The following is a 19,068-nucleotide window of genomic DNA, read 5'->3' as shown; positions in this document are numbered from 1 at the left end:
ATTGTCACTGGAATCGACCGACTCTTTATACTCGAACGATTCAATTAATCGAATTTTTATTTTTTTTAAGAAAACGAACGAACCCGCAGACTAGAGGGCGCTCATTTTCGCCATTCCCACTGTTGAAAAATAGCCGCATCCGTTAACTTTTGAATGCTTTTGAAATAAAAGTGTGTTTAACCAAACTTTTTTTTACGTGCGCTTCAACTAAAAAACTCATTGCCTATTTTTTTACTTATAATTATTTATTATTATTTTTTTTTCACATCGAGTGCTAATTAACACCGATACTAATAAAAATGTCATCTCAAATTTATTACTCGGATAAATATTATGACGACGAGTACGAGTACAGGTGCGTTTATTTCATTTATTTCCTTGATAATTGCGCAAAAATTTTTTTTACCTTATTTTATTTTACTCATTACTAGTTCTAGTACAATGAATAATAAATATATAATTTTACTCCGTTTAATGTCACAATTTTATTTTTTTTTGTTTTTGCTGCTGATATCCATGAGTTTAAAATGCAATCTAACGATAAAATTGCTTTGTTGTTATTATCCTTTGTCTCGGCGGTTAAATTTTAATAGAATAATTATATATTTAATTTTTTAAACCTTTGTGCCAAATTTTAAATATCAGTAACAATAATAATAACTATCACTTTGATGTCAAAACCGGTTTATTATGATTCATAATTTTATTTTTAAACCTATCGTAGTTTAAAAATTTTTTCTTTACTTATCTGTATTAATTATAAATTTATAATTTACAGACATGTCGTGTTACCTAAAGAGCTAGAAAAAAAAGTACCGAAAACTCATTTAATGTCTGAAACTGAATGGAGAGAACTAGGAGTCCAACAAAGTAAAGGATGGGTGCATTATATGACACATGATCCTGGTAATTATTTTTTTATTATATAACGATTATTAATTAATTGTCATAACACATGTCATATAAATTCATTTTTATTAATTACAGAGCCTCATATCTTATTATTCAAAAGGAAAATAACATCGCCACCACCAGAAAAATAATAGCCGTTTTTTTTAAGTTCATAAAAAAGTAAAAAAAAAAAAAACTTCAAACATTTATTTGATTATTATCAACTACCAGCTCAATGATCATTGTCGACATCAATCACGAAGAGTTCTTTTCATATTATTTACACTTGAAAAATTAATTACTGCATACTATTAATCATCTTGATAATTTATTTTTCCAACGCGCGATTTCAATCAATTAAACCGATAGATTACTACTCTACAAAATTCAGATAAATTATTATACTACTATATTGATGTAAGACAATCGTGGACTCTTCTTATTTTTAAACGATCTGTCGTTAACAAAAATGTCAATGAAGTATTCTGTATATATTTATTAAGTATTTTTAACTTTTTCGTAGCTTATATTATTCTAGCTGAGTATGTGGAATGAGGATTTAAAAGTAATTTAAATTTAATTGTAAGACAATAATTCTGTTAATAACTAATATTGGATTTGTAATTAATATCACGCGAAGCCTAATGAGTTAACTATTTAAAATACTAAAAAATGCTCTCTAAAAAATTTTTTTTTCTTTTTTTTTTTTTTTTTTTATTCACTTTAGGTAACTTTTATAAATTTTTTTTATAATCAACCTATCAAAATAATTACAAACATTGGCACACATTGTATTTTTAATTAACAAAGTTTTTTAAAAATTATTATTGGATAGTTAATTAAATCACTCGGTTATTGATTTAAATATTTAATAAATTTTTTATATTAATAAATTATTAATTTTAAATAAAATATCCAGTGTGCCTTAGATCATATAGTTAATATTTACTTGAGCGCAAACATATTGTATTTTTATATTAATATTATTAGTAATTGCGTCGAGTATTCGAAATATTCGATTATTAACTTTAAATTATAATAATAAATTTGTATTTTTAAATTTTGTTAAACATTGCCCATTATAAAATGTATAATTAAGTTGCCATTTTACAATAAAATATGATTTTTCAATACATAATACTCTTTACTACGTATCGCTTCCTGATAAATTTATATTCAAGGTCACTGATGGTGTTATTTAATTTATTCATTTAATTCACTTCTTTCATTTAGACAAACTCATTAATCATTCCTCTATATTTACAGCGAGGAATATATACATATGTATTTGTATAGAGACACACTACTTAACCAGCCTTATAAACCATTGGTTGGCAGTTAATAACTTATTAATTGAATTCTCAAATGATAAAAAAAAAATTACTTGGCAGATTTCATAAAAATTGTTATTTAATTTCAATCATTTTTTTTTTTTTTTTCCAAGAAATCAAGGAAATCTTATCACAATTTCGTACAAATTTACTGAGCAAATAATTTTTTTTCATAATTATTCAATTATTTTAAATTCAAAGACATTGAAATAACAACTAGTATATTTTACACAACAGTTTAATATTAAATAATTCGTAGATGACATTGCAGATCTAATTATACTGATAATGTAATTTTAATTATTTTTACGGACCTCGAAATTTAATTTTAAAAAATACATCAATTTTAATTTCGAGAAAAATGACGTAGATTTAAAAATAAAACTTCGGGAAGTGACTTTTAAAGATAACAATTATAAAATAATTTTTTTTTTTACTCTTAAAAATTAAATGTCTACATTTTTTTTTGTTCTACTTGTTCTATATAAATATAAGATCCAGTACCAATAATGACCCATATTGATATTTATATATAGGGAAGAGTGGGGCAAAATGGGCCCCTTAAGAAATGAGGGCTTATATGTAATAATATAAATGTCATCTGATTTTACCCCCAGGGGCCCATTTTGCCCCACTCCCCTTATACGTCTACAAAAATTAAATTATAAAGATATGATTTAAAAATTTTCATTAACAGTGACGTAGTACTTTATTTAATTTAATTAAAAAACAAATCAACTGACGTCTTACTCTGTTATCAATAAAAGTATAATTAAAAAAAAAAAAAAAACATTTACAGTATCGAAGCTTATTTTTGAATGACGTCTTCATTCAACTGTTTCCAAATACTAAATACCGATAATATTTAATAATTAGACACTTAAAAAAATATAATATCACTGTCAAGAGCGCGGGTACTTTTAAATTTTAAAACTCACTCGAGAAGTCAAAAAAAAAAATTAATAGCCATGATGGGAATGCAAAAAAAAACATTTTACAACAAAATAATCTCCGAGTTATCAAAGTAATTATTTATAGCAATAGTTCACGGTCAAATGATAAATAATAAAGTACATACAATTACAGAATGTATACAGTATTTATAATAAAACAATTGTTGGAAATATTAGTAATAAAATTATTACGAACTAGTAATAGTGATATAGATAAAAACAAATAATAATATTAATGAATATAAATTAAAATTAATATTTACGATGACAAAAGTGCTGTGAAAAGTATAATGCGACATAATAGTAAACCCGATCCAATTACATCAGTTATGTTGACCTCAATCTAATTAGTTCAACAATTCCCGCCGTCTAATAACAATAATAACAACAAATAAAAAAGCAACACGTTAAATTTATTATTATATTTAAGCTGATAGACAATTCCCACATCAATTTCCTCGAATGATGAATAAATAAATTAGAAGGTCGTAATACAATACACAATTTTTAAATTTTATCCAGCATTCTATTCACTATTAACGACTCTGTACCAAACAGACTTTAAGTTTCATTTTATTAATCATCTCTGACATGCAGTCATAAAAAAGAGAGAAAAAAAATTTTTTTTTTACCGTCTATCCGCTCTAGGGTTTCCGACACAAAATATATTCATAAAGAAATATTATTAGAGATATATAGATACGATGTTATGAATTCAAATCTCTTTTTATCAAGGACGAGAACTTGACTTCCCAATAAACTTATTCATGTTCATCTGAAATGTAAATATATAAACTAACCATCCATATTTATTTATTTAAAAATAATAATTTCGTAATTTAAACACACGAGTACTCGATGTCCAGCATCCAGTACCCAGTGGTAATAAAACACGTGTTGCGAATTGGTAAACATAAACCGAGTGCAATAATAGGTACAGCAATAAAGCAAACTAAATTTTTTTTACAATAACTTGATTATTAAAATATTCATTGAGGAAATATTAACATACACGAGTGCGGAATATTTCTGCAAGTTACAATTGATTGCGTAACCAGATAACACTTTTTTATATTCCAACACCACGCTTTAAATAATAATTACAAACATTAATTATAATAATTATTATTATAATATTTAGTTTCCATTGTCGAGGACAAAATTTAAAACGCCCATTAAGTCTGCGCGTCCCACGACGTTTGTGTGTTTATATTTTTTTATTAGATTATGAGAAGAAATAAGAAGAACAGGAAATACAGACAAAAAACCCGATAAAAAAACTATTCGTGACCTCGGTGTAATTTTTTTGGAGTTTTTTTCATCTGGAATTATTTTTTCATTGCGTAAGAGTGTCGAAAATTTTAATATTATTATTATTACTATACATATAATTATGTTAATGCCTAGATAAATAGATAAATAAATCCATAATCATTATTGGTCTCACGTAAAAAAATAATTGTCAATAAATTTTAGCTCCGATTTGAATTTAAAAACAAATTAATTAAATAACCAAGATTTGAATTTTTAAAATTAGATTATAAATTTTTAAAAAAATTATCCTGTACTGATTAATTCTTAAGTATATACAAAAATACCTATAGATAATTAACATATTCGTGTATATCTTTTTATGAAATAGTGTAAGTTATGTTTACTATCACTTTCAAAGATATTTAACACTTAAAAACAAGTCATACATTAAAACAATATATATATATTTAATGTGTTTGTATACATACTCCCTTCTTCGTTAGTTCTTTAACGTGCCAGTTTACCCGTCGATTCAAACACACACATGTTGCTTCCACGCGACCACGGATCAAGAATTCCGCGAGTCAACTCGCGCTGACTCTCAACCAGTCGACGAGTAACCGCGATCGCGTGTACACATTCACTTAACACTTAAACTTTTTATTTCTTTTAAATTTGTAATTTAATTTCTTTTTGTTTTTTTTATAATTTTCGGTAGACAAAAAAATTTTTAAATTAAAAAATTGCTCTGCGCATTCTATTGCGCAAGTGATTTTTTAAAATATTTCAAATACATTTTTAACTGGTAACTGGTAAGTGAAAAAAAATAATTTGGTGTTGTGTTAATATTTAATTGTTTAATAACGATTTATGTTTTGTGTGTTAATGTAAAGATGTTATAAATTTATAATTTCGCAATAAGACAGCCGTAACTACTGGATCTGTGTGATATATTATTGTCTCGAGATTCTCGATCTACTCAATTTAAACTCTATATATATATTTTTACTCAAGGTATATTTATGTTTATTTCGCACAATGCCGCAAGTTCATTTTGTAAACTATTTAAACAATATCCTATTTATAATAATAATAATAATAATAATAATAATAAAAGATAGTACGAGTTGTTTCTGCGAATATATTTGCACGAGTACCGTTAGGAATTTATTTAAAATCCGTTAACGCTGAGCATCTTTAATAATAAAGCAACATATATATATTTATATATTTTTTAACATTAAATTGGATGAAATGTAAAATAATTATGTTGATGTTATTTTTAATCATATGCGTACTGCGAATGGAGATAAAGTTTGAATATTATCTAAAACAAAAAAAACTATTTTATGTCAGCAGTAATTAATCTTAAAAGGATTTTATTCGATACTTTTTTTTTTAATGACTTTCTGTTAACCTTTGATCGTACGAGCCAACAAAATATGCATATATTATTAAATAATCAATAGAGTCATAAAAATAATTATTGAAAATGTTTAATTTATATGTAATTAAGATATACTTATTTTCATTTATCGAAGCAAAAAATTATCGAAATCATTGACCTATTTTTTTTTATAGTGGTTTAATCAAAAATTTATATAAATATACATATATTATACTCCGTTATCTTGCAAAATTTTCGTATGTTCATTATCCAGAATATTTTAGGACGAATTATGAAAAAAAAATTTTCTCAACCTTTTAATTTAAATTTAAAAAATCGCTCGGGATTTCGTAACATTATTAATATATATTACAAAAATATATGTCTATATTATTATTATAACTTAAAATTTAAAAGGTTTTAGGCGGTTTATTAAATAAATAATAAAAATAACAATAAATAGATTTATAATTTATATTTTTACTAATATGCAATTAAAAAACTTATTATTGCGGAATTACAGTCATATATATTATAAATAAAAATAATAGTGCAGATAAATTATGAAATAAAATATTTGGCAAACAATTCAAATATTAGATTGCACCAAACAATTTTTCGATCATATATATATACAATCATACATGTGATATTTAATAGGTAGATATTTTTATAACTAATAATTGTACGTAAATTATTTCAGATAAATAAAAATAAAAATGGCCCGACCAAAGAGATGGAAGAGTTGCATGTCTGAAAATTTATTGACTTTGCTGACAGTCGCGGGTGTATTGGCTGGTGTTGCGCTCGGATTTATATTACGAGCATCAAAAACAACACCATGGACCCAACGTGAGATAATGTACGTTAATTTCGCTGGAGATCTCTTTCTTCGGATGCTAAAAGCTCTTATACTTCCTCTGATCGTCGGGAGTATCGTCGCCGCCATCGGAAGTCTGGATCTCAGTTTATCTGGTACGTCCTTAGAAAATTAAACAATAAAAATAACCCGACCAATCGAATTACTAATAATGAATCATAAATCAGTTATCAGTTCTCATAGCCTCGAGAACTCGAGATAATTATGTAACGTATTTTTCAATAGATAACTGATAGTTGATATTTTTTATACGGAAATCTTATCGTACTCCACTCTGATAAAGCTTCTTCAAAATTATTATACAAGTAAACATATATATATTTATATACCGATAGTTTAATAACAAAAAAATATATGAATTACAGGAAAAATTGGTATGCGATCGGTGTATTACTACGGCACGACAACAATAACAGCAGTAACCCTAGGAATTATTCTCGTACTATTAATTCGGCCTGGTGTTATAAGTGACCCAAATGGTGTTTTCATAACAGAGCCCGGCGATTACAAGCCACCGAGAAATATCACAACCACCGATACCCTTCTAGATTTAGTCAGGTAAATTTATCATCAATATTTCTAATCCTCTATTATTTTTTAAATATTTTTTATTATATTTTTAAATTGTTTTTCAGAAACATTTTCCCATCGAATTTAGTTCAAGCATGTACAAAATACGTGAGTAAATATTTATACATAAATTAATAAAAATGATTACAAACCACTTGAATTAAGTTAATTGATTACTTTGTATTTTTATAAATAGTTATAAGGATATATATTTTTTTTCTTGACATGTGCTTATCGCACGTGTTTATAAGACGAAATTTGTACTATTGTATATAAATAATAATTAAAATAAATATTTACTGTTACAGTATCAAACGGACTTGATTTATCCAAAAAATATGACTGGAGGTAATTTAATTAAAATTATACATATATATATTTTTACAATTAATATAGTATAGCATCTTTATATATATTAATCAAGGTCATTGTATAAATAGTCATGATCATAACAAGATATAAATAAATACATAAGGGGGGTATTGATAATTTAACTGCAATAAAATATTTAATTTTTAATAAATAAATAAATAAATTGATTATTTTAGTGGAGAGTATGTACGACTGGAAAATTAGTCATTCTTATGGTGACGGTACCAACACACTGGGTCTGGTAATATTCGGAATTATTATGGGCATAACGATCGGCAAGATGGGAGAACAGGGAAAGCCACTTTTGGATTTTTTTACTTCGCTCGCTGACGCAATGATGATAATTACCAATTGGGTAATATGGTAAGTAATAAAATTTTAAGTTTAAACTTAAAACTTAACTCTGCATTTAAATAGAAATCCAGAATCCTTGAATAAAAACAAATTTTATTCCAAAGGATTTCGCCGCTCGGTGTTATGTTCTTGGTAGCCTCGAAGCTCTTGGAGATTAACGACTTCGGAGCAGTGGTGGGAACACTGGGGTGGTACTTTATGACAGTACTGCTAGGGTTATTCATCCACGGGTTCGGGACATTATCAGTGATCTACTTCGTATGCACACGAGAACTTCCATTCAAAGCCATAAGTCAAATGGGTCAAGTAGCTGTTACGGCTTTCGGGACAGCTTCGAGGTACAATGACCTTTTCACACATAATATATATATATATTTATTTATATCCGTCGATTAACTTTCACTTTAAATAATCCCAATTAATTTTTTTCCTTTCATTTATTTTTTTTTTCCTTTCGAATTTTTATCAGTTCCGCGACTCTTCCAATCACGCTCCAGTGTCTCGATGATATGGGCCTGGATCCAAGAATCACAAGATTTGTTGTACCAATTGGTGCGACAATTAATATGGATGGTACTGCATTGTATGAAGCTGTCGCAGCTATTTTTATTTCACAAGTCAGAGGAATTGAAATGTCATTAAGTAAAGTTATAGGTGTAAGGTAAATTACAATGAATAATTAATTAATTAATTATATTATAGTCATTTAATTAATTAATTAATTAATCAATTTGTAAATAAAGTGTTACAGCAACTGCTGCCAGTATAGGAGCTGCAGGTATTCCTCAAGCTGGTTTAGTGACAATGGTCATGGTACTTGATACCGTTGGTTTACCAGCTGAAGATGTATCAATAATTATTGCCGTTGATTGGCTTTTGTAAGTTAATTATTATATTTTATTTGAATTTAAAATTAATCAAAGTCTTGGGTTGAATAAAATATTTAGCCTGATGATTGTGTTAGTAATTGAATTGTCGGTAATGTTTGTAAAAACAAATTTCGATCGACTTTATTTAATTTTCCACTTGAGTACTCTACATAAAACTTTCCTGATAAATATTTTAATTGATAATATTACTTACTGATAGCCAGTAATTATGATTTTGTTTAATTGTTTATTGAATTGCAGAGACCGATTCAGAACGACAATAAACGTAGTTTGTGACGCACTTGGGGCTTGTATTATTGAAAAAATGAGCAGAGGTGAGCTCGATGCAGCCACAGCAAAACAGCAAGAGGAAGCTGTTGAACTTACGCACTTGAGTAAAACCGAAGTATAAATAAATAAATATAGATAATATTATTTTTAAATATTATACATTATAATGTTTAAAATTTTGATTATCCATACGGATATTTATTGAGTCCTGCAAGATACTTACATCGTAAGCATCGTTCCGGTGCTAATTTACCAGTTACTATTTCTTTAAAATAATAAGAAATATAAATATTTAAATACTCATTTATCTTGCCATATTTTTTAATACGCAACAAGAATTATCCACGAGTTTACTGATGTCTTATTGTAATTATCTGTTAATTAAAAGTTTATTCACTCAATTAATTATACACAATATGAGTACTAACGGTACTTAAAATTTATATATATTCATATATTAAATAAATTCTTCAACTGCCATTGTATTCATAAATCAAAACTCGTGTTAAATATTTTAAAAATATAATTGAGTCATAAATAATCAAATTTAAAAAAAAATTACGGGCTTTTATTTAAATTAATAATTAATAAAAAAAAATATCAAAGCCCCCAGTCTGTTAAAATAATAAACTAAATAACCGCCAAAGAACGTCATGGGAACAAAATAATTTTTAAAAAAATTTATACTATGTACATACAATAAAAATATATAAAGTAGACATTTAAATATTTTCGATACCTATTAATTAGATAGATGTGTTCAGTTTATTAAAAACTTAATTAATATTTAATTAAGCCGATAAAAATATTCCAATGGCGATTTTTGATTTTTTATTTAAATAAATATATACTGTAATTAATTACTTAAAATATATCGATGCTTAATTTTTTTCTTTATCGTCTAAATGTTCGATTTATTTTATAATTAATATATTAATTAAAATGCTGATTAATGGTGCTAATATTTTTAATTTTATGAACTGTAATAAATATTAATTATATTTTCTTTTTTTTTTTTTTAATGTATTAATAATTAATGTGTACGAAAATTGTAAAAGAATAAAGACATTTTATCGATAAAATAAATTGTTGTTTATTAAAATTAATTAATTATAATAATTAGAAAAATTTAACGCCCTGATTATCATCAAAAATAATTAATTCAGCTTTACCTTGTGGTTCTAATGTTCTAAGTGATCTCAAAATAACTTCGGTGTCAAGTCCATAAAATTCTGTAATTTATTTAAAATAAACAATTAATATTTATTATGAATAAATTATTTAAATACCGACAACAAGTTATATTAATTTATTTCTGACCTTGATCGACAGTATTTTCTCCTTGAGTTAATTCAAATAGTGTGCAAACGCTGTTGATGAATCCATTGTCTTGTGCCCAGGTATAGACAATATTACCCCATTCTTCTAGAGTATGCCAGTGAATCAACCATCTTTGTTTTGATTTGTCTAGAGCCGTTGCGTTGCCTGATTTTTGTAAATTATCTAGTATCAGTTGTACCACTTCTGGTGATAATTTTCCTGGTAAATAAAATAAATCATTACTGCGATGCTGCACAAAAACGCTGGATTAAATTAAAGCGTCTAGGTTTAATAAAAAAAAAAATTTTTTTTAATAGGCCATGGCCTTGTCATGATTTAGTAGGACAACTTGATAAACTTTAGAGCAGTCAGGGTAATTTAGACCCCTTTGTAAAAGTATTTTTATTATCAATTTGGGTGTTTGTTGATTAGAAGTATGGGAAAAAAATAATTCGTCATGTGTAAGTAGGTGGCCCAGTTTCTGACCTTTTAAAGATTGTAGATGACGTATTATGATGACATATATTATATATCAATTTTTGATAAATTTTATCATCATCAAAAATAAATATAAAATTTTAATTTTATTTTTAAGAGTTTTTTATGGATCCAGTTTATCAACGTCAAATTCAATCTTCTGTCGCTTTTAGATTTCAGAGACTAGGTATTTTATATCAAATGTTTTTTTTTGGGGGGGGGGAATGTCATCTGACAGCTAAAATTACTTAGATTGATAGTAATTAAAAATAAATACTTTTAATTGCTGTATTATTAAATAATGGACTAGAATGAATTTCTCTTGTATCTAAAGTTGATTGTTTCGTTGTCTGGTAATAATTTAAAACTAAACTTGTCCATGCTGACAATTGTTTTTCTTTTGTTTCAGCATGAGGCTGTAATCTATAAACAAACAAATAAATTAATTATTAAATATTTATGGAATTAGAAAAAGAAAATAAATAAATTTAACTTACGTAAAAAATGGCGGGAAACTATACTGCCAAGGCCACTCAATTTCACTCATTATCAATTACCTAATTATTGATAAATAATAATAATGACGATTAATTATTTTGTTTATATATTTATTTTGTAAACAGATATAAAAGAGATCGATTATACAAAAAATTCGAGGTTATAATCGAATCGCCATTTTGAGTCTCGATTATTATTATTATTGATATTGTTATTTTGTAACGGAAAAAAAATTAACTTTACAAACAAAAAAAGTTATTGTCTAAATATAAGTAATAACAATTACGCTGATAACAGATAGAAGAGTTTATATTATGTATTGAAAGTCTGTACCTATATTATTTAATTAAAAGTATTTGAATTATTATTTGGTAAGTGTGAGTTTATTTTATAAGGTTAGTAATTGAAGTAAAATAAAAATTTATTTAAAATTTAATTTATCGATAATAATTTTTTAATTTTCCATAAAATAGAGTGAAGATCATGATAACATTGAAGGGTAAATTGAAAAAAGATGGAGAAGTATCAAATTCAAAGCCTAAGGATTTTAACAAACGTATTTCTGTCCGGGACAAATTACTAGTTAAGGAGGTAATTTTTTAAAATAATTTATTAAGTAAAGGGATCCATTGAATTTGACCGAATTAAAAATTTTAATTCTGTTATATTCTGTCGAATTCTTCTAAACAGAATTCAACTGAATTGAAAATTTGAATTTGAATTAAACAGAATAAAACCGATTTAAAAATTTCAAATTCATTTTAATTCGGATTCAGAACCAGAAATTGGAGAATTATTTTCGAATTAATCAGAATTAAACCGAATAAAATTATTTAAATTTATTTATTTATTTATTTAACGCATTTCTGCAATTTACAAGTGATACATACAGATGCTTTGGATTATTTTCAATACATAGGTAAAAAGAAAATTATAAAATTACACTTAGAATTATTGGCATATTAATACACTTAAATAATTTTTATAATTATTAATTTTTCATAAGAGCTTTAACTGCTGACTTAAAATTGGTAAGAGTACCACCAAAATAGTTTAGATTTTCGGAGTGTTTATTCACCGTGTTTAGGAGTTTAAATTTGGGGCAATGTTTCACATAATTTTTCCCAGTGATTGGAACATTTACTAATCGAGTTTGTCTAAGCCCTTGTTTAGGTATAATGAAATCTATTGACCCAAGTAAGTCCGGGGAAACTATCATATAATTAATAAGTTTGAAGAAAAAGCATAACTCCGAGTATTCCAGTCTAGTGCTTAATTTCCACAGCTTTAATTTATCATATTGCTCATCGACACTTGTTATTATTCCATTCGTTCTTAGTTTGTATACAATAAACTTTATGAATTTGCGCTGTATGGAAATTCGTTTTAATTTGGACACATTCAGGTTTTCCTGCCGAATTAGACAGAATTCATTTTTAAGTTAGGCACCGAATTAACAGAATTTATCTGAATTAAATAGAATTAAAAATTTAATTCGATCGAATTCAGTTGTTTAATCAGGGATTAATTTGTTATTTATGATAAATATATTTAATAGGTCCAAGAAATGGAGCAAACTTTACCCAACACTTGTCAAGTGACATTTGATGATCCTCATCGTCTGCATGAATTTATTCTCATGATTGTACCTGACGAAGGCTATTGGTTGGGTGGTAAATTTTATTTTCAAATTCATATACCAGAGGAATATAATATGACGGTAATTTATTTATTTATTTCATATTAAGAGACTTAGGTCTAAATGAGAGAAAAAATATTTGATCAGGATCTGATAAAAATTGTGAGCTCTAAAGTGATAACAAGTCGCGTTATCGTACGAGTGTTTAGAGTTTTCATCTGTAATTTTTTTTAATTTTGTAATTTATAGCCGCCAGTAGTTAAATGTTTAACTAAACTTTGGCATCCGAACATAAATCTAGACGGCGAAGTTTGTTTATCTATTTTGAGACAAAGCAGCATTGATGGTATGGGTTGGGCACCGACACGTAAACTCAAAGACGTTGTCTGGGGTTTGAATTCATTATTTACTGTAAGTTCTTTTGCTTCGATTAATCACTTGATTAATTTTATTAAATATATTAATCAGGATTTATTTATAATTTTTCTTTGTCCAGGATCTTTTGAACTTTGACGATCCCCTAAACAAAGATGCCGCTGATTTATTTTTAAACAACAAAGAATCATTTCGTAACAAAGCACACGAATATGTACTCCAATACGCTAAAAGATGATTCTAAATAAATGAATCTAGTGTAATAAGTGATAATAATTTTTACTCTTGTACATTTTTAATAATTGCATCGGTCTGGATAATACTTATAAAGAAAAGAAATTCAATTATCAACTGTCCAATTAAATAATTATTTTTTTGCTAGTCTTAAAATTCAAATTTTTTACCTGAAACTTTTTTTCTTAAGTTAATATTCACTCGAAATATATTTTAATTTAAATACTTAAATATGTAAGACGTTCGATAAAAATTTTTTTATCAATAAAAATAAATTTAAACGAGTGTTTATTTTTTAATTTATTTAATTGCAAATTAACAATTATCTTCTTATTTAATAATTTCTAACTACGAAACAGCCAATAATAATTATCATTATAATAGTAATAATTTTTCAAATTTATAATACTTGATAAAATCGAGTCATTAAAAGTTTTAACAGAGAAAAAAAAAAAAAAATGTCAACTAAAAATTTAGTTGAAATTTTAAAAAACTCAATAGACTCGCGGTCTATTAAAATAATAATTTCAATGACCTTTAAATTAAGTATATATATATATATATTTATAAATATTTAATTAATTAATAATAAAATAAATAAGATTAATGTTATAAAAATCACATAAATTATTGAATATTGTCAATCGATGTGATTAATTCGTCTTGCGTGCTGTATGATCTGTTCAATTGGCGGATGTTACCAAAAGCCATCATCAAATTGTCATTTCTGGATGCTAGTTTAGCTTTTTCTTCGTGATACTCTTCATTGTATGCTTTCAATCTACTGCCGGGAAATGATGCTCGTTCACGTTTTTTAATCATAAATTCTGTTGGTGTTGCCCATCTGTGTTCATGGCATTCTTCAGCTGTTGGTCTTTTGCTAAATGAATAAATAAATAAATTAGAATAAATTAATGACTATTAATTGGTAAATTAATTAATTAAATTATTACCTAGGTGTCCTTTTGAATAACAACATGAGGAATCTTGTGGCTTCTTGACTTATTTCCTTGTACAAATATTCAAACCTGTACCTAACGAATGAAATATTTTGTCTTGTTTCGTGCTCGTCATTGCCCTTGAATGGAGATGCCCCGGAGAGGAGAACGTAAGTGAGTACAGCGACACTCCAGATGTCTGTCTGTGGGTAGGCCAGCTCTTCGTTGAGAACTTCTGGTGATCGGTACTCAAGATGTCCAAGATTCTGGGGTACTTCGGTACCTAGTTTTGAAACTTTGTGAGCGGATCCAAAGTCTACTAGTTTTATGTGCGCGGATCTGAGAGAGGCCATGACGATGTTGTCGGGCTGAATGTCTAGATGACAGTAACCGCGCCAGTGCAGATATTGAAGTGCGTCTAGAACCTCGGTGATTATTGTGGCGACGCAGTTTTCTGTGTACTCTGGTCTGCTGGCCAAATAAGTCAGCACATCTGAGCCCTGTAATTTTTCCATTATAAAAACGGCGACTGGGGAGTCAGCTGCCCAGTAAGCTGCCTCCAACAGAGCTATTCGCTCATGTCTCAAAGATCTCAGGACCTGAAACTCTTCGCCGACAAATTCTTTGCGGTCTTGACTGGCTTCGAGTATTTTAGCGACCACCAATTTGTCTGATTCTTTTTCTGCGCCTTTTACGACCATCGAAAACTGACCGCGATAAACTTCTGATATAAATGTATAGCGTCCGGTAAACTGGGCGTCGATGGTCCATTCAATAGGTTCATCTTCGATATCATAGTTCAGCTTGGGTTTGTCCTCATTGGGAACTATCTCGTGCCCCGATTCAGTCAAATACTGGAGATGTTTCATCGCCCGGCTGATGGGTATTTTTGGCGCCCCCTCTGGTTTTGTTTGAATTAGATTAGTCTCGAATCCTTTTTCGCTCCACCCGATGCGATTTCTCGCAGCCAACCGGAAGTGGTAGCTGGTGTTGGGCTGCAAGTCCTTAACTAAATAAAATTCGTGGTCAATATTGCTGGCGACATCAATCCAATCCACGGAATCTCCGGCTTTGTACTGTAGGTTGTAGCAAAGTACTTCCGAGTTACCATCATCTTTTGGTGGTTTCCAGCGCAGCAGCACTTCTGTATCAGATACATTGCAGACTTCAGGTGCCTGTGGCAACCCGGGCTCTGTTGCCAGAACGACGCGTGTACGCGCTACCGTCTGTCCAACGTTATTTCTTGCGACTACTTTGTAAATTCCAATGTCGATTTCACGCGCTGGGTTGAAACTCAATATAGACCTGCCGTCAGTGTCTTCAATTATGCTGATGCGCTTGCCTTCTTGGATCACGAGGTCGTTCTTGAACCATTGAACAGCGGGTTTGGGATTACCTACAGCCAGACAAGTCAGCTGAGCGCACTTGCCGCATTGGATTTGTAGCATCTGGGGTTTTTCCCGTAAAAATGGCAAGTGTCCGCCCTTTTTGGTCTCCATCATCGCTTCGGCTTCGGCATAAGAGTCCAGTCTAGTTCCCAGCTCATGACGTAGACGTCTCATTGTGTGACAATCAGCAGCGCCGTAATTATTGATACGAGCTTTACGTTCGTCATCTATTTCTTCGTCCATTACATCAGTAAACCGTCTCCGTTCTCGGATTATCGGCGTACGCCAATCGTAGCCCTCGTCGTCAAAGACGCGGGCAAATGCTGATCCACGATTGTGTGCCACCTTCATATACTCACGTAGACGTACTGGGAAATCGGTATCACGTAATTGGAGTAGATATGTATCAGGTCCATTCTGATAGTGACTTTCATTTTTAATGATACCAATTTCAGTATCAATCGGCACGCGAGACGGCACTTTGTTTTCCCAGGTACGGGGTTCTGGCTTATCGCGCTTGGTGGGTGTAAAGGGACGTTCCTCTGGCTCAGGAGTGTACCGATGACCAGGTGGATAGACCATGCGAGATGGATGCTCGAATGCGCTACTGAGCTTGCGTCTGCGGTACCAAGTGCGGCAGGAAGCGTTGCCGTACCAGTCCCTGAACAATGTGTAGTAATTTTTAAGATTTTCGGAGGGAATTTTGTAGGGTTCTGCAGGCACTCTGTCTGTCATGTTGAGCCAGGGGTGGCGCAATGCTGCAGTAACATCCATACGATCGTCAACTTTGTAGACTAGCAGACAGCGAATAAAGTCACGCGCTTCGGTTGATATGTTTTGCCACCATCGCTCGTCAAAGTCCCAAGTACCGTTTTTTATTTTAGTCAGTGTTTCGCGGTCATTCGCGCCGCGGAATGGAGATATTCCAGACAAGAGAATGTGAGTTATGATACCTAGAGACCACATGTCTGCTGCATAAGTAACTCCCTCTTCGTTTACGACTTCTGGAGCCACGTATTCGGGCATTCCGTATACAAGAGTCATCAGTCTGCCGTAAGAAATACGACGCGCTAGACCAAAGTCTGTTATTTTCAAACTGTCACCTCCTGAATGAGAGATCAGCAGATCACCGAGCGTAAGACTTAGATGTGCCCAGCTTTCATTGTGCATGTACTCAAGTCCTTGTAAAATTTGTCTGATGTAATTAGAGATTTCGTATTCGTTGTAGAAAGGTTGGCGAGTAAGAGTGTCAACTAGTTCTCCACCGGCGGCCAGCTCCATCACGAGATTCAATGACCCGTCAGTCTCGTACGCGTCATGGAGACGAATAAGTTTGCGATGATTCAAATGATTCATAGCATTCATTTCACTGAGCATGATGGGCTTCAGTTCACCGCGTCCGTGCATCAATTTAGCAGCAAAGTTACGTCCAGTAGAGCGTTCAACCGCGTGGTAAGTAACTCCTTGAGTACCGCGACCAAGTTCATCACCTAGATCATAGAACTCGTCGAAGGGCTTGACTTTGGTTTTGACGTCAGTGTTCCGGGTGTAAGTCCGGTAGCCATACTCGTGCTCGTTCTCCTCAATGTGAACCATCACCGAGCAAGATACGGATCCAGCTACATTGCGCGCGCTGATGGAATAGAGGCCCTCATCTTTGACAATCGCGTCGTTTATTGTGAGTACGGAAGTGTCTGGGTCAAAAAAGTCGATCTTGACGCGAGCGGTTGATGTCAAAGGTTTCCAGTCTTTGTACCACTTCAATTCGGGGAACGGGACGCCAGTAACGCGGGCTTGGATGTGTCCATTCCTGCGCAGCATGACGTAAGACTCCTCAGGTCGCTGGATAAATGTTGGATACTCTGCTATCTCGAGTCTGACACGTTGTCGCGCCTCGCCGTGTTCATTTGTCGCAATTGCTTCGTACATTCCGACATCGCGTTCCAGCATTTTGTTGATGAATAGTGTCGCTTGCCCATTGCGCGTATAACTCTGGTCGTAACGGCCTCCTGACTCTATTAATTCATTATTAAAATAGTAAGTCATTTTAGGCTTAGGGTAGCCATAGACAAACCAGAAGAGGTTGCAGTTGTGATTCTTGACGCCGTACTGGGTGTCGTGTTCTTGACGCAGAAACTTGGGAATCTGGGCATAGCCGTCGTGAGGCGGTCGCTCGATGTCAAAGTCCTTGGGGAAGTACGGAGAGGTCTCAGGACGGAAGTCAATGCCTGGTGGTAAATAGGGATGGAATTTAGGCGGGTCGGGAAGTAATTTAGATCTGTATGTCTGAGCGAAAGGTGACGGATCACTGATTCCGTATTTATTTTCCACGCGGATGCGGAATTTATAGTCGCGGAAGGGCTCAAGGTTGCGGATATCGCAGACACAGCTACGAATTCCCGAGCGTGCCGTAAACCAATCGCCGTCTGGCTGCTCGCACATCTCCACTAAATATGTGACAGGTACACGCGGCCCTATGGGGATCGAGGGCTTCCAGGAGAGGGTCAAGTGCCGGTCCATCATCCGGCTGATTATCGGGCGATCTGCTAATGGCAGAGGTATTCCTGACTTGCGGTACTTGTCGAACTCTGAGTATTGATCAGCAAGCGGTTTCTTTGTACGCGGTTCCAATGCTGCAAGTTTATAAATTTTTTAATAAATTATCAGTCACTAGTATTTAATATTAAAATAACTTACTCTCGTAACGCATTTCAGCATGACAAGTGTCTTCGCCATGGGGATTTATAATTCTCAGGCTGTATTTTCCGACATCGTGTTCCTCAACATTGAGAATCGTCAGTCTCAGCAACCCGCTGCCCTCTTCGTCCATTCTAATACGGTCAGTTGGCCAAAGTCTTTCATCATTGCGGTACCACTCGAAACTTGGATCAGGAATTCCCGTAGCGCATGCTGTAAACTTGGCAGTCATTCCTTTGTAAACCTCACAGTCGCCTATTCTCTTTAAGAATGATGGTGGTTCTACTTTTTGTTGCTTGTCTCTGTAAATAAATTCATTAAGAATTTAACAAATGAATAAATATAAGTGT

At 30.9% G+C, this 19,068-nt stretch overlaps 5 protein-coding genes across 15 annotated transcripts in view; 3 read left to right on the top strand and 2 right to left on the bottom strand.

Moving 5' to 3' along the window:
• The first annotated feature begins 144 nt into the window (after window positions 1-144).
• Window positions 145-1,110, top strand: LOC130678266 (cyclin-dependent kinases regulatory subunit-like). Its single transcript, XM_057485388.1, has 3 exons — window positions 145-355; window positions 779-906; window positions 988-1,110. Exons 1-3 carry the CDS (start codon window positions 300-302, stop codon window positions 1,041-1,043), a joined length of 240 nt encoding a protein of 79 aa, XP_057341371.1. The 5' UTR covers window positions 145-299; the 3' UTR covers window positions 1,044-1,110.
• A 3,929-nt stretch (window positions 1,111-5,039) lies between these two features.
• On the top strand, window positions 5,040-9,467 carry LOC130671362 (excitatory amino acid transporter 3). Of its 2 annotated transcripts, XM_057475219.1 has the most exons (11): window positions 5,040-5,241; window positions 5,323-5,443; window positions 6,520-6,791; window positions 7,062-7,254; window positions 7,332-7,374; window positions 7,575-7,614; window positions 7,815-8,001; window positions 8,097-8,330; window positions 8,462-8,653; window positions 8,736-8,870; window positions 9,123-9,467. In XM_057475219.1, exons 3-11 carry the CDS (start codon window positions 6,536-6,538, stop codon window positions 9,271-9,273), a joined length of 1,431 nt encoding a protein of 476 aa, XP_057331202.1. In that variant the 5' UTR covers window positions 5,040-5,241; window positions 5,323-5,443; window positions 6,520-6,535; the 3' UTR covers window positions 9,274-9,467. The 2 variants fall into 2 exon arrangements, with proteins under 2 accessions (XP_057331202.1, XP_057331193.1); XM_057475210.1 differs by lacking the exon at window positions 5,323-5,443 and having other exon boundaries at window positions 5,041-5,241.
• Window positions 9,123-11,639, bottom strand: LOC130671385 (vacuolar protein-sorting-associated protein 25). Its single transcript, XM_057475251.1, has 4 exons — window positions 11,447-11,639; window positions 11,227-11,372; window positions 10,473-10,691; window positions 9,123-10,384 (listed from the first exon to the last, which is right to left on the bottom strand). Exons 1-4 carry the CDS (start codon window positions 11,494-11,496, stop codon window positions 10,272-10,274), a joined length of 528 nt encoding a protein of 175 aa, XP_057331234.1. The 5' UTR covers window positions 11,497-11,639; the 3' UTR covers window positions 9,123-10,271.
• A 26-nt stretch (window positions 11,640-11,665) lies between these two features.
• On the top strand, window positions 11,666-13,980 carry LOC130671375 (NEDD8-conjugating enzyme UBE2F-like). Of its 2 annotated transcripts, none has more exons than XM_057475229.1 (5): window positions 11,666-11,818; window positions 11,921-12,038; window positions 13,006-13,167; window positions 13,336-13,497; window positions 13,583-13,980. In XM_057475229.1, the coding sequence occupies exons 2-5, from the start codon at window positions 11,931-11,933 to the stop codon at window positions 13,697-13,699; spliced, it is 549 nt and encodes a 182-aa protein (XP_057331212.1). In that variant the 5' UTR covers window positions 11,666-11,818; window positions 11,921-11,930; the 3' UTR covers window positions 13,700-13,980. The 2 variants fall into 2 exon arrangements, with proteins under 2 accessions (XP_057331212.1, XP_057331222.1); XM_057475239.1 differs by having other exon boundaries at window positions 11,684-11,842.
• An 82-nt stretch (window positions 13,981-14,062) lies between these two features.
• LOC130671319 (obscurin-like) overlaps window positions 14,063-19,068 on the bottom strand; it is a 32,887-nt gene continuing 27,881 nt past the window's right edge. For 5 of the 9 annotated variants that reach the window (XM_057475137.1, XM_057475146.1, XM_057475154.1 and 2 more), the window contains 3 exons: window positions 18,719-19,020; window positions 14,649-18,654; window positions 14,063-14,575 (listed from right to left, as the gene is read on the bottom strand). In XM_057475137.1, coding sequence (XP_057331120.1) covers window positions 14,323-14,575; window positions 14,649-18,654; window positions 18,719-19,020 — 4,561 coding nt within the window. In that variant the 3' untranslated portion in view covers window positions 14,063-14,322. The remainder of the gene's footprint in view (window positions 14,576-14,648; window positions 18,655-18,718; window positions 19,021-19,068) is intronic. The other 4 variants (XM_057475194.1, XM_057475200.1, XM_057475178.1 and 1 more) reach the window with 1 other exon arrangement.

Source organism: Microplitis mediator, chromosome 1, assembly GCF_029852145.1.
Source record: "Microplitis mediator isolate UGA2020A chromosome 1, iyMicMedi2.1, whole genome shotgun sequence".
NCBI classification, from domain to species: Eukaryota; Metazoa; Arthropoda; class Insecta; order Hymenoptera; family Braconidae; genus Microplitis; species Microplitis mediator.
The sequence above is the reverse complement of the archived record's forward strand: the minus strand, read 5'-3'. Positions and strand labels throughout refer to the sequence as shown.

Coding starts and splice junctions, on each gene's coding strand:
- LOC130671385 (XM_057475251.1), bottom strand. CDS start 11,496: ATGAGTGAAATTGAGTGGCCTTGGCAGTATAGTTTCCCGCCATTTTTT. Junction 11,373..11,446: donor AGTTTCCCGCCATTTTTTAC/GTAAGTTAAATT, acceptor GTTTGTTTATAG/ATTACAGCCTCATGCTGAAA. Junction 10,385..10,472: donor AGAAAATACTGTCGATCAAG/GTCAGAAATAAA, acceptor AATAAATTACAG/AATTTTATGGACTTGACACC.
- LOC130671375 (XM_057475229.1), top strand. CDS start 11,931: ATGATAACATTGAAGGGTAAATTGAAAAAAGATGGAGAAGTATCAAAT. Junction 12,039..13,005: donor ACAAATTACTAGTTAAGGAG/GTAATTTTTTAA, acceptor TATATTTAATAG/GTCCAAGAAATGGAGCAAAC. Junction 13,498..13,582: donor GTTTGAATTCATTATTTACT/GTAAGTTCTTTT, acceptor TTCTTTGTCCAG/GATCTTTTGAACTTTGACGA.
- LOC130678266 (XM_057485388.1), top strand. CDS start 300: ATGTCATCTCAAATTTATTACTCGGATAAATATTATGACGACGAGTAC. Junction 356..778: donor GACGACGAGTACGAGTACAG/GTGCGTTTATTT, acceptor TATAATTTACAG/ACATGTCGTGTTACCTAAAG. Junction 907..987: donor TTATATGACACATGATCCTG/GTAATTATTTTT, acceptor TATTAATTACAG/AGCCTCATATCTTATTATTC.
- LOC130671362 (XM_057475219.1), top strand. CDS start 6,536: ATGGCCCGACCAAAGAGATGGAAGAGTTGCATGTCTGAAAATTTATTG. Junction 7,615..7,814: donor TCCAAAAAATATGACTGGAG/GTAATTTAATTA, acceptor TGATTATTTTAG/TGGAGAGTATGTACGACTGG. Junction 8,331..8,461: donor GCTTTCGGGACAGCTTCGAG/GTACAATGACCT, acceptor AATTTTTATCAG/TTCCGCGACTCTTCCAATCA.